Consider the following 12,573-nt stretch of genomic DNA (forward strand, 5'->3'; position numbering starts at 1 on the left):
CCTCTCTTCCTCTTTGCCTAATGAACTCCCATTCAGTCTCTAGATATCTGCTCAAATGTCACCTTCCCAGGGAAGACTTTTCCAGCACGCTCCGGATGCTTCCCCCTTATAAAATCTATCACAGCATGAAAAGTAACATTTGAGTATTTCTCTAATTAATCTGTCCTGCCAGGTAACAAGCTCCCAGAGGACAGTGACACATCTGTATTGCTCAGCATCATATGCCTAGCTCCATGCTCATTGCCTGGAACGTAGTAAGCACTAAATAAATATTGAATAAATTAATGAGCTCACCCTCACCTTGTAGGAGAGGAAATACAAGTGTAGACAGTGTCATTACAATACACTGTGTTAAGACTTTAAGACCATAAAGTACCTAGGAACACAGTGGAAGAAGCAGCCAGCTCAGTAGGGGTGAATGAGTCAGGGCAGGATCCTTGGAGGTGTAGCTTTGGGATGAGGGAGAGAAGGGCATCCCAGGCAAAGGGAATAGAAGGGGCAAAGGCACTCAAGCATCTTCTAGCACTTGGCATGTTCCAGGAACATAAGGAATCCCAGGTGAACCAAGGGTTAGCCATGTGTCCCAAAGAGATGGGCAACCAGGGTGGAGTGGAGGTGAGAATCAGAGAAGGTAAAGTCTTTGAGGTCTAATTAATGAGTTTGAACTTCCTTTAGCACCCCTTGCAAAGCCAGAGAAGCCTGTAGGTAAGGAAGCATGAGGATCAAAGCTGAGTTTGAGAATAATTCTTCTGGACAGTTTATGAAAGCTGAGGCTAGAGATGGGGAGACTAGGTAAGAGGCTATGGAAGCAGCCTGGTGAGAGGTGATGGGACTGTAGACTGAGATGGACAGGAGGGAACGTGGGGAGGATAGGTTTGAGAACCATTTGGAGGTCAACTTTGCAGGACTTGATGAGAACATGGGGTGGAGGGGGAGACCAGAAAGACCAACAGGTGTGCGTCTGCACGGCCAAGGGGGTGATGGTGCTATTAATCAGGGTGGGGAGCACAGGAGAGGGAGTTCCCTTAAGGAGAAAGACAACGAGTTTGGGTTTGGACATCTGAATTCCTGTGGGAAGAAGCCTGGATGTCGCAGTCTGACAACTGGCTTTGCATCCTGGCACTACCAGTAACTCGCCGGGATCCTGGGGAATCTACTTAACTTCGCTGAGCTTCAATTTCCTAGTTTGCAGCGTCCCCATAAAATGAGCTTAGCAATATTTGCTCTGCAAGGCTATTCTAAGGAGTAAATGAGAAAGTGCATCTAATGTAAGCTTGTGTTTGATAAATGGTGGCTGTTGAAGTGGTTTTTGTTATCCTGATCCAAGGGGTAATGTCTAGGAGGTGGCTGGATATTTGGACCTGGACATTGGGAGAGGTGTGGGCTGAGGCAGTCCTTCCAGACACCCCAGTCTGGGCTCAGGGCCCTCAGGTCTCAGGCAAGGAGAAGGCCTCCCTGAGAAAGTAGATCAGAAGAGAGTTGATCCCCAGGTCAAATATCTTTGACCTTTTGGGAGATCATCCTGGGCCTCTGCTAGCATATCTTTAACCAGAAACCCCCAAAGTTACTTTTCCAAGTCCTGGTGATTGCCAGAAACAAAAGCTTTCATTGGAATGAGGTGGTATAGGCAGATATTTTTAAAATAATTTTACTGTTTTTATTAAAAATAGCTCATTGATTATCAAAAAATTCAACTAATAGTGAAAAATACAAAGAAGAAAGTAAAAATCGCTTACATCAAACATCCCCTTCCCCACAAATACAGAGGAGTGAGGGAGATTATAGATTGCTCCATATACTTTTTTTCAATAAAAAGTATGAAAATTTAATTTAACTTGAATTAAAGTGAAGTGAAACCATAGGGCTTGCTGAATTTTGGTAATTGCTTCCTCCCTCCAAAAAAAAAAAAAAAGACGTTAGTTTTAAAAAGTTTTAAAATATATATTATGAAATGCTTTAAGGGTTTGGAGTCATTGAGGTTCATTTTTATATTACATATTTCAAATTTGGATTATTGCAGGGAAAGATGAGAACGGCAGTATTTCTTCCCGCTTTCATATTTCTTTCTAACCTTTCCATCTCCACCTATACAAATGATAAGTTATTCTTTTTATACTCTCAAGGTTATAACATTTACATTCCATTCTGTAAGCATAATTTCCATAGTTGTTTAGCTTTAAGCTTATATGTAAACGAATTTAATGTTCACCACCAGTCCCTTTACTGTGGCTCACAATTCCCAAGCTTATGATTTTGATTTATGTCTTGTTTAGCTGGATTTCATCATCCAATAGTTTTCCTAGAAGGGCTTAGAGGTGCATGTTCCTTGAATTCTAGCATGTTTGAAAATGTTGTTCTTATTCTTGAAGGACAGCTTAGATGGTTATAAATTCTGGATAACTGTTTTCCCCAGAGCTTTGTAGATGCTACGCTGTATTCAGTGTTGTAGAGAAGTCTGAGACCAGCTTATTTCCAGCACCTCTCAACCCTCACCTTTCCCTGTAGGTTACTTACTCTTTTCATGAGGGTAGTTGGAGAAGCATTTTTATGTTCATATATAGCTATGGATCTATATAAGATATATAAACATGCATAGAAAAGAGTAAGGTTTTATATATATGTATATATAATTTTTTTTTCTTGGTGTGCTTTTTCAGTCTGCAAGTTCAGCTTTTCTCTCTGGAGGAAATTTTTTCTTCTTTTATGTCTTTGAATGTGTTCTTTGTTCCTTTTGTTTTATCACTACTTTAGAGCCACCATAAATCTGTAAATTTCTCATCAGTGTCTCCACTGTAGGTCCATTACTCTACGTCTCAATACTTTAATCTTTCTTTCCTTCTTTGTGCTCATCTCAATGTCCCCCACTAAATCAGCTTGAGGCTCTATCTGTTTTATTCCTTCATATTTCCAACATATTGGTTAGTTCTATATTTTTAGAATTTTTTGCTTCATTTTGTTATTTTGGTCTGCAGTTTATTTCCTTAAATTGTAATCTTCTTCCATTTTGTGCGATCCTCTCATCTCACCTCTGATTCCTATTTTCATTTTTTCAGGTTCTAATTTCTCCTTGAGTCAAAACATTTGTGGTATACATTTTGCACAAAAATGCATTTTATGTGTTTCTTGCATCTATGTTTCTATTCTGACATCTGTCTCCAGCATGTTTCTTTTCTTCTTTCCTTTATACCTTCCTCTCCTCTTTCCTTCCTCTTTTGACTATACTATTTTTGTGTAGTTGCCATGCCATTTGTTTTCATTTAATTTTTTTTTGATATGGACATTTCTACCTGGATTTTCTCTTGACCTAGATATATTGTGTAGGTCAGTTTTCACTGACTTTTTCCTACCTTTTCTGAGATCTCTGTTCTCCTGGCAGCGCTTAGTTGAGGACTGGGTATTTTGTGTCTGCTTTGTCACTGCTTGGGCGGTGGGGAAAAGAGGAAGTTCAGCTGGCGCTGTGGGTAGTGGTGGTTGTGGGTTGGTTTCTGCTCTTTTTCTATAACTTTGTTAATAATCTAACACTTGAATTTATTCCACTGAAGTGGGGGCATATCTTATTCCCTTGGGTGGGCAGTAGTGGGGCATGGATTATTTCACCAGTTCAGGGTAGAATTATAGGGACAATCCGCCCAGGTGTTTATTTTCTACACTTTACCCAACTATTCCCAGCAGCCACTCTCACTCCCCTGCCAGATAAAGGAAGGAAAAGATAGACAAAATCCAAAGAGTTTGGCCACTCTGCTATTTCTCAGAAGTGCAGGATGGGGGTAGGGGTTGTGACAGCTTCAGTTGGGGCTTTCTATGTGTCTCCTGTCACTCACTCTATCAGAAGGGATTGTTTTATTTATTTTCTCTTACTTTCCTTTCTGGTAAGTCCCTCTGTGTTGTTTGAGATCATCAGCTCTGGTAGAATACTATGCTGTCATTCTGCTTTTCCTCTCCCCTCCTCCTCAGTACGAAAAGCAAATAGCAGCACAGGCAGTTTTTTGTCTTGTTGGAGTGTTCTTATGGTGGGATGGATATCCTTCTACTCTAGAGAAACTTTCTGAATCGCCTCTGCAGCTGCCTGTCCAACCCTCGGTCCACTTCTCTCCTGGCTCTGTAGTCACAAAAGTGACTACAAAAGTTTGTCACAACTTTTCCTCTCACATCTTCCTCTCAGTACTGATTCTTTAGGGAGGAAGAAAGGGTTATCAAGGGTGGGAGCTCTAATTTATTTCTAGTAAGTTCTGTTTTTCTCTGGCCATTATTTTTAAAGGTTATTGCCTTTTCCTATACTTGAGAGTTGCTGATCTATTTTTAGTTGACTTTAAATTTTTTGTTGTTGTTATTGTTGTTAATTTGGTTGAGATCAGGAGGATGGCAGGTTCTCGGATCACTCTATTTATTTATTTATTTATAATTTTTATTTACTATTTATTTTTGGCTGCGTTGGGTCTTCGTTGCTGCGCGTGGGCTCTCTAGTTGCAGCGAGCAGGGGCTACTCTTCATTGCGGTGTGCGGGCTTCTCATTGCAGTGGCTTCTCTTGTTGCAGAGCATGGGCTGTAGGCACATGGGCTTCAGTAGTTGTGGCTCTCCAGCTCTAGAGCGCAGGCTCAGTAGTTGTGGCACACGGGCTTAGTTGCTCTGCGGCATGTGGGATCTTCCCGGACCAGGGATCGAACCAATGTCCCCTGCGTTGGCAGGCGGAATCTTAACCACTGCACCACCAGGGAAATCCTGGGATCACTCTCAAGACAGCCATTTTAGCAGGGCTAGAAGCCCATCTCTTTTTGGGCAGTGGGGTTCTACCTAGGGGACATTTCTAAGCGAAAGCCCCTCGTATGACTTATCTGTGATTGTTAGACCTCATACAGTTCTGTCCATCATACAGATTTCTCAGGAGCCCACTGCTTCATTGTCTCTCTGCTGGGTGCTGTGGGGAATACATAAAGGTAGAGTGTGACGAGAGGCACCACAAGGTTTGCCATCTGTCACATGGAAACGTCAGACAGCAGTAAGTGCCAGGACAGAACCCAAGAGGTAACAGGTAACTAAGAGAACTAGCTACCTGATATGAGTCGAATCTCATATCCGAAGAAGGATCGCTGACTGCCCTGACTCTGACAGATGGTCCTCTGGACTTTGCTGGATTCCTTGAGTACCAGGAAACTCATGAACACTGTTCAGTTATCGGGAAGCTCAAAGTATTTAAACATTGTTTACCTGGAGCCAAACTATACCTCCTCTTTTCTCTGCATGGTCTCCCTTGGTGAGTCTTCTAATTCACATGACTCCCAATCTTAGCTCCATTTAGATGGCTACCACAACCTTGGCGGTAGTCCCGATCTGTGGCCTGGACTACAGTTTTGGAAATCTGTTGGGTCAAACCCATGAAAGACGGCAAAACCTGGATAAGTAAAAGTCCTGAGTGCAAATGGAAAATAACCATTGTATGGGACAAAGATACCTGATTTGGTTCAAGTAAAAGAGATTCAAGGCTTTTAATCCTAAATGTGCTGTGAGCCCATAGTGTAGGGCACAGCAAGTCTGTGCTAAATGAATAACTAATGTCAATGCCAAGAACATTTGCCACATTGGTGCTCCTGAGCTAAAAGCTTGTTAGAACACATCTGGGCTTCTGGGACAGCAACATCCAGAATGTGTGCAGTCAGGGGATGGTATCTAGAGGCCACAGTGAACAGTTGGGAAAATCGGGCTACAACCTGGAGAAGGGAAGCTTTGGAGAGGTACAAGAGCTGTCTTCAAGCAGGAGAAAAATTTGTGGGAAAGAGAATACTTGGTTTGTTCTTTCTGCCTTCAGAGCACAAACCCAGGACAGGTTTAGGAGATTTTTTAAAAAAAGGTTATTTATTGGTTCTGTTGATGAGGAGGCATCTATTTCTGAGATCTGTAAAAGATCTAATGACCTTAGCTTTACTCTGGAAAAACCCTGTTTCTACTCCTATCTATGGGGATATGGAACCAGATGCTGATTTCTAAGTAGGGCCCAGATGATAGAACTGCTGAATTCATCTGAGGACGAATAGTTGGGCAGCAGGCCTCTTGAGAAACCTGCCAAAGAGAGGGAACTTTTCCAAACTTTGGAGTCAAAGAGCCAACAATTTTCCAGTTGCCAAAAACCAACCTCAGACCCCAAACACAAGAGCCTGCTTGGTACTATGGAGAGCAATGGGACGAACATAGAACTTAGAGCAGATAGAATTATTTGAAGCCTATGCCATTTACCAGTTCTGTGACCTTAAGCAAGTTAGTAATCTTGCTGAGTCTTAGTTTACCCACCTGAAAAATGGGATGATTAAGGTCTAGCTCATTGAGTCATTGTGAGGATAAAATAACAATTATAAAGCCCCAGGCATATAACCAGGTTCCAATAAATGTTAAAGCTATTCCTTACCCCCTGAAGCAAATTGCCAAGAGTATTACACTTTATAAATTAAACACTTTTTTTTTTTCAGGGCCCCCTTCTGAACTCTCCCCAGCTATTGAGGAAGAAGAGTCAAAGAGTGGCCTGGATGTCATGCCCAATATCTCTGATGTGCTGCTTCGCAAACTGCGGGTCCACAAGTCTCTCCCTGGAAGGTAAAATTGGGGCATGGGTTGCACAAGACCCCACATTAGGTGGCCCCTGTATTCAATTGTAGATAGGACACAGGAGCACCAGACTTGATTTTTGACCCCATAAGGGTCAAAGTACAGTAGTTCAGACAGGACTAATGCACCCAAAACAAAAAGAATAATAAAGGGCCAGGTGACGTGGTTCGAACTCAAAGAGGAGCAGGTGGGGTTCATAGGTGAGCAATGCCATCAAGAAAGTGAAAAGACAACTTCCAGAATGGGAGGAAATATTTGCAAAGCATGTATATGATAAGGGACTTGTTTCTATAATATATCTGTGAAGAAGTCTTATAACTCAATTAAAAAGACAACTAATTTTAAAATTTTTTAATTGAAGTGTAGTTGATGTACAGTATTATATGTTACAGGTATACAACAGAGTGATTCACAGTTTTTAAAGATTATACTCCATTTGTAGTTATCATAAAATATTGGCTATATTCCCTGTGTTGTACAATATATCCTTATAGATTATTTTATACATAATAGTTTGTACCTCTTAATCCCCTACTCCTATCTTGCCCCTCCCCACCTCCCCGCCAACTGGTAACCACTAGTTTCTTCTCTATATCTGTGAGTTGGCTTCTTCTTTTGTTATATTCACTAGTTTGTTGTATTTTTTTAGATTCCACATAAGTGGTATCATACTGTATTTTTCTTTCTCTGTCTGACTTATTTCACTTAGTATAATACCCTCCACATCCATCCATGTTGCTGCAAGTGGCAAAATTTCAATTTTTTTTTATGGCTGAGTAGTATTGACAACTAATTTTTTTAAGTGGTCAAAAGACTTAAATAGACATTTCTTCAAAGAATATATATGAGGGGTCAATGAGCACATGAAAGGATGCTCAGCATCAGTAGTAATTAGGGAAATGTAAATTCAAATGGTTTATCCTGAATAATAAATGATAAATTCATTAAATGAATGATTTATCATTTATCATAAGTGATTAAAATGAGATATAATTTTATATCCCTAGAATGGTTTTAATAAAAAAGATGGGCAATAACAAATGTTGGTGAGGATGTGGAGGAATTGAAATTCTCAGTAAAATGGTGCAGCCCCTTTGGAATAACAGTTCATCAAAAAGTTAAACATACAGTTATTGTATGGCCCAGCAGTTCCACTCCTAGGTATATAACAAAGAGAAATGAAAATATATGTCCACACAAAAACTTGTACGTGAATGTTCAATAACAAGCATTTTTCATATAGCTAAAAATGGAGACAAACCAAATGTCCATCAGCTAATAAACAGATAAATAAAATCTGATCTATCCATAGAATGGAATACTATTCAGCCATAAAAATGAAATACTTATATATGCTACCAGATGGATGCACCTCAAAAACATTATGCTAAGTGAAAGAAATCAGTCATATGTTGTATGATTCCATTTATATGAAATACCCAGAATAGAGAAATCCACAGAGACAAAGTAGATCAGTCATTGTATAGGGCTGGGGATTGGGGGAGTGACCACTAATTGGTATAGGGTTCCTTTTTGGGAGGATTAAAAAGTTCTAAGATTGACTGTAATGATGGTTGTACAATTCTATGAATATACTAAAAACTACTGAATTGCAAATGTAAGAGCATGAAAAAACAGGAAAGAACAGTAAATGCAAAGGCCCTGGGTCCCACAATGACGTGAGTGTGTTTGAAGAGCAGAATGGCGAATGTGGCTGAAGAGTGGGAAGAGTCCGGTAGGGGCCGGTTCACAGAGACCTTTGATTTTATTCTAAGGCCTATTAAGGCAGTTTGAATTCTGAGGCACATCCAGAGTGGTCTCCTTGTACGTCACCTGCTAGGCCTCCGCCTTTTTGGAGGGTAATGGCTCTGCCCCTCCCTGCCTGTGCCAGTTCATGAGGCGTAGCTCTCTGCTTCAGCAGCTGACCTTGTCACGTGGCTTCTTTACCTAAACCACACCTCCCTGGGTCCTCAGGGCCTTGTACATTTTAAAAAAATGTGCTCTATAGCAATAAAGCAGAACGTGAGTAATCAAGGTAGAAAAGTAAGTTTGGTTAATAGTTGATGAAAATGTAATTTTCACATAATATCCAAACAAAGCCAGGAATCAAACGCAAGCTCAGTGAGTTTGATAACCCATTTAAGCAAGATGTGCATGTCCTATATGACAGCTGAGATTGTGTTGGCTGGCCCCCAGAGGAAAGTGCCTGACGGGTGGGCCTGTGGCCAGAACTGCAAGCCTCAAACAGCTATGCACTTGTTTATCTCGTGCTCTGTACTCTGCTGACTTGATGGCCATGGGGTCTTGTTGTCTCATCCTGATAGGAAGGTTCTCATAGTCCCTTGTCAGGGGTGAGAACCAGCCCCTTGCAGAGATTGCTGACCCCTACCTTTGCTCTCGGGGTCCCTCCACACCCGTCCAAGGGAGGAAGCTGTGTTTCCTGAGAACCTTATCGATGGCATGCTGTGTTGCCAATTCCTGTGACGCCAGTAGGACTCCTCCCCATTCTCCCACCCCAGCGCAGGAAAGGGCCTATGCATTATTTACGTCATCCGGGTTTCAGAGCAGGGCTAGCTTTAGTCACCAACCAGAGCAGCAGCCGAGCAAGGGTGCAGAGTGGAAGATGCTTTTGCTGTGGGAACTGCACCCTCTGCACGAGCTGGGGCTCTCTTGTCCAATCTCTGATTCCAGCCATCAGAAGTAGAGAAGAGCTCTGGCCACTCTTTCCTACCGTGTGTTCTCTGACTCACATGCACCCTTGTCATACCCCTCGGAGGCAGGAGGAGGGTCAGGCTTTGCAGACCTGGGCAGCCCCAGAAAAATTATAATGGCTGTTCAGATGTATACAACTTATGAAGTATATAGCTTATATAGTCTTTTATTAAGTCCTCACAGCATGCCTGTGAGTTAGTTATAATAATAAACATCTCCTGAGTGCCCACTGAGTGTGGATGTCATATGAATATACACATATGTACATATACATGTATATATATATATACACATACATCCATGTGTGGATGTCATATATAGGTGAATATAGACACATATATATACACATTTATACATATATATATATATATATATATATATTCCTTATAAGACTCCTGCAAGGTAGATATTATTCCCAATTTACAGATGAGCGAACTCAGATTAAATAACTCATCCAAAGTCACACTTAGTAGAGGCACTGGTGGAACACTGACCCCAGGATCTAATAGTTTCCACCATACTTCCTCTGCAGGAGTCACTATCTTGGCAAATATCTCACGGGTTACAGAACTCACACAAAGGGTACCCTGCATCTTTTCCATCTCACCAGCCCTGCTTACTCTTAATTCCTGGAAACACCTGGTCTGCTTGCTGTTCAAAGGCACCTTTTGGTTTATTTCAAAGGTTGGATAAAGTTCATTTGCATGTCTTTTCTTTTTCACAGTGCCCCTCCACTCACTGAAAAGGAAGTTGAGGTAAGTAACTCCAGTGTTTTATGAAATTGAGTACTTGAGCTTGAGTGGGTTCATTCAAAACATTTCCTTCTCCAGCCTCTGCTCCTGACATTTTTTTTTTTTTTTGCGGTATGCGGGCCTCTCACTGTTGTGGCCTCTCCCGTTGCGGAGCACAGGCTCCGGACGCACAGGCTCAGCGGCCATGGCTCACGGGCTTAGTTGCTCCGCGGCATGTGGGATCTTCCCGGACCAGGGCACGAACCCGTGTCTCCTGCATCGGCAGGCGGACTCTCAACCACTGCGCCACCAGGGAAGCCCTGCTCCTGACATTTTTAAAGAAACATGAGAATGAGTGGCCATGGGGGGAATATGGGCATCGTGATCAGCCCTATTGAGCCCCCAAGACCCCGACCACCACTCCAATTAATGGAAGATTTTGACAAATTTCATCAAGGATGAGAAGGTAGCTGGAAGTTCCACATTTCTTCAACGGTTGTTTGTTTTCTTTAAAAGTATGACTTAGATACACAAAGCAGCTGGGAGGCTGCAGAACTGAATCAAATTTATTAAAAGATGGTCAGATTTCACGTTTCAGACTTTGGTCTGGAGGAAGAAGGTGCTTTCCTTCTGAGGGTTTCAGACGTAAGGAAGCCAGCTCAGCCAAGGTGGTGGCTATGCTGTCAGCTCTCCCACCTTCCCTGATTCTACCATGATTCTCCTCGGGGCCTCCTTGTCTCTGTAGAGAAGCTGTCCCAATGGGGCTGGTGAGTGAGCTGAGAGGAATTTGCATTTCATTCTGGCAAAGGGGTAGATGGTCAAAGAGAATGCATCAGAGGTGAGACAGTGAGGACCTCCGACACAAGCAGTAGTTTGTTTCCGTGACAATTACATTGGAATTGATAGAAGGAAGGGAGCAAGAACATGGATGACTCCAGAATACTTCACTCCAGGTTGGGAGGTTGGAAGATTTTACAGTCTTAAAACATGGTTTACCCTTGATAACAAGAAAACGGACATACACTTACTGAGACCCAGTGGACCACATAAGCAAAGGGAGATGGACTGTGTAAAATATCTGGCACAGATAGTAACAATTACCTGGCACACTGACATAGAACTTACAGTCTATGGCACACACATATCCATCCTTTCAGCTGACCCCGCCCCCATCAGCTCTGAGAAACAGGTAGAGCAGGAAGCAGAACAAAGGAGGAAACGGAGGGATTAAATAAGTTATCTGAGATCCCAGACCCAGTGCTTAGCAGAATCAGCATTTGGAGCCAAGTGTTCTGACTGACTTCAGGGCTCCTTATATCACACTGCCATTAAGGGGATAACCCAGTTATAGAGAACTAAATATTGAGCATTATTGATAAACTTGACTGAGGCTTGGGCAAGACAGAGAATCCCCACCCACTGACGCTGGTGGTGATGGCCGTGGCACTTTGGTTAAGGGTGCGCTCCTGTCCTCAGGTGTGTGCTGACACAATCTGTGCTCAGCGTGGTGAAGGGAGCACAGGCTTTGGAATAAGATAGTCTGAGGCTGAATTCTGGCTCTGCTACTCCTTTGTGGCACCTTGAACACATTAATGACCTCTCTGTTCTCGGTCTCTTTACCCATAAAGTGGACATAACCGTTGCTATGGCAGAGGATTGTTGAGGGATTAAACAAGCTAAGGTGCGTAAAACTCCTGCCAGTGCTGGCGTTATAGCAGATACTCAACAGGGAGTAGCTTTCAATGTGGCCCTCATCATCATCATCATCGAGCAGTTCAGGGTCTTCAGTTCTCCGTCTGGAGATGTCTGCCCACCGTGGGCCATGTTACATGAACTTCAGATGCTCAGGCAGAATCAACTCACCCTAAGGGTGTAAATCTTCTATCACTTGACACAGGCAAAGGTAAATGAAAGCTATAAAAATGAAGGCCGTTGCTTCCTTCCTGTGTAGAGTCCATCTGTCTATTGCTCCTCCCCAGTAGTTTCCTATTAGACCAGGAATTCCATGTCTGATCAACAGCACCTTTCAAAGTTCATTCATGCAGGCTGCGTTTTTGGCATGGAATATTTGTTCCAGAAAGCTTCTCCTAACAGAATCATACCTAGCTTTATTTAATCTCCTGAAAGCTTGTAAAAGCTGCTTTCCGTGTAGGATTTGGAATATTCAGATAAGATGCTGGTTGAAGTTTACTTTGAGTCAACAGACTTACAGCTCAAGTGGGGTTTCTTTAAATACAGTGGTTTCACGTGAAATCTCCAAAACCCGCATGCCATAAATCCTAGCATGAATCCAAACTGCTTACACAATCAGCTGTGTTGGCCTGAGTTTATCTAAACCCGTATACAGGATGTTATTTTCTTGACATTCAGGAAAAAGCACAGTGTTATTCTCTTATTCTTTTTCAGTAAAATGTGTTTGGTCTTCTGGTCCTCGGAAGGACCTAGCATGGACCTCAGGTTACTATTTCGCCACCTTTTGTGCAGTTTACTTCATTAAGGGAGAGTTTCACTTGTTCTTGGCTGCTTTGGGGGCTG

General features: G+C 42.3%; 1 protein-coding gene across 19 annotated transcripts in view; it reads left to right on the forward strand.

The window, feature by feature from the left end:
• The window catches only part of IRAG1 (inositol 1,4,5-triphosphate receptor associated 1), a 166,083-nt gene that overhangs the window by 119,763 nt on the left and 33,747 nt on the right, over positions 1–12,573 (forward strand). For all 19 annotated transcript variants that reach the window (XM_067038619.1, XM_067038616.1, XM_067038614.1 and 16 more), the window contains 2 exons: positions 6,460–6,583; positions 10,032–10,062. In XM_067038619.1, coding sequence (XP_066894720.1) covers positions 6,460–6,583; positions 10,032–10,062 — 155 coding nt within the window. The remainder of the gene's footprint in view (positions 1–6,459; positions 6,584–10,031; positions 10,063–12,573) is intronic.

Source organism: Kogia breviceps, chromosome 7 (assembly GCF_026419965.1).
Source record: "Kogia breviceps isolate mKogBre1 chromosome 7, mKogBre1 haplotype 1, whole genome shotgun sequence".
NCBI classification, from domain to species: Eukaryota; Metazoa; Chordata; class Mammalia; order Artiodactyla; family Physeteridae; genus Kogia; species Kogia breviceps.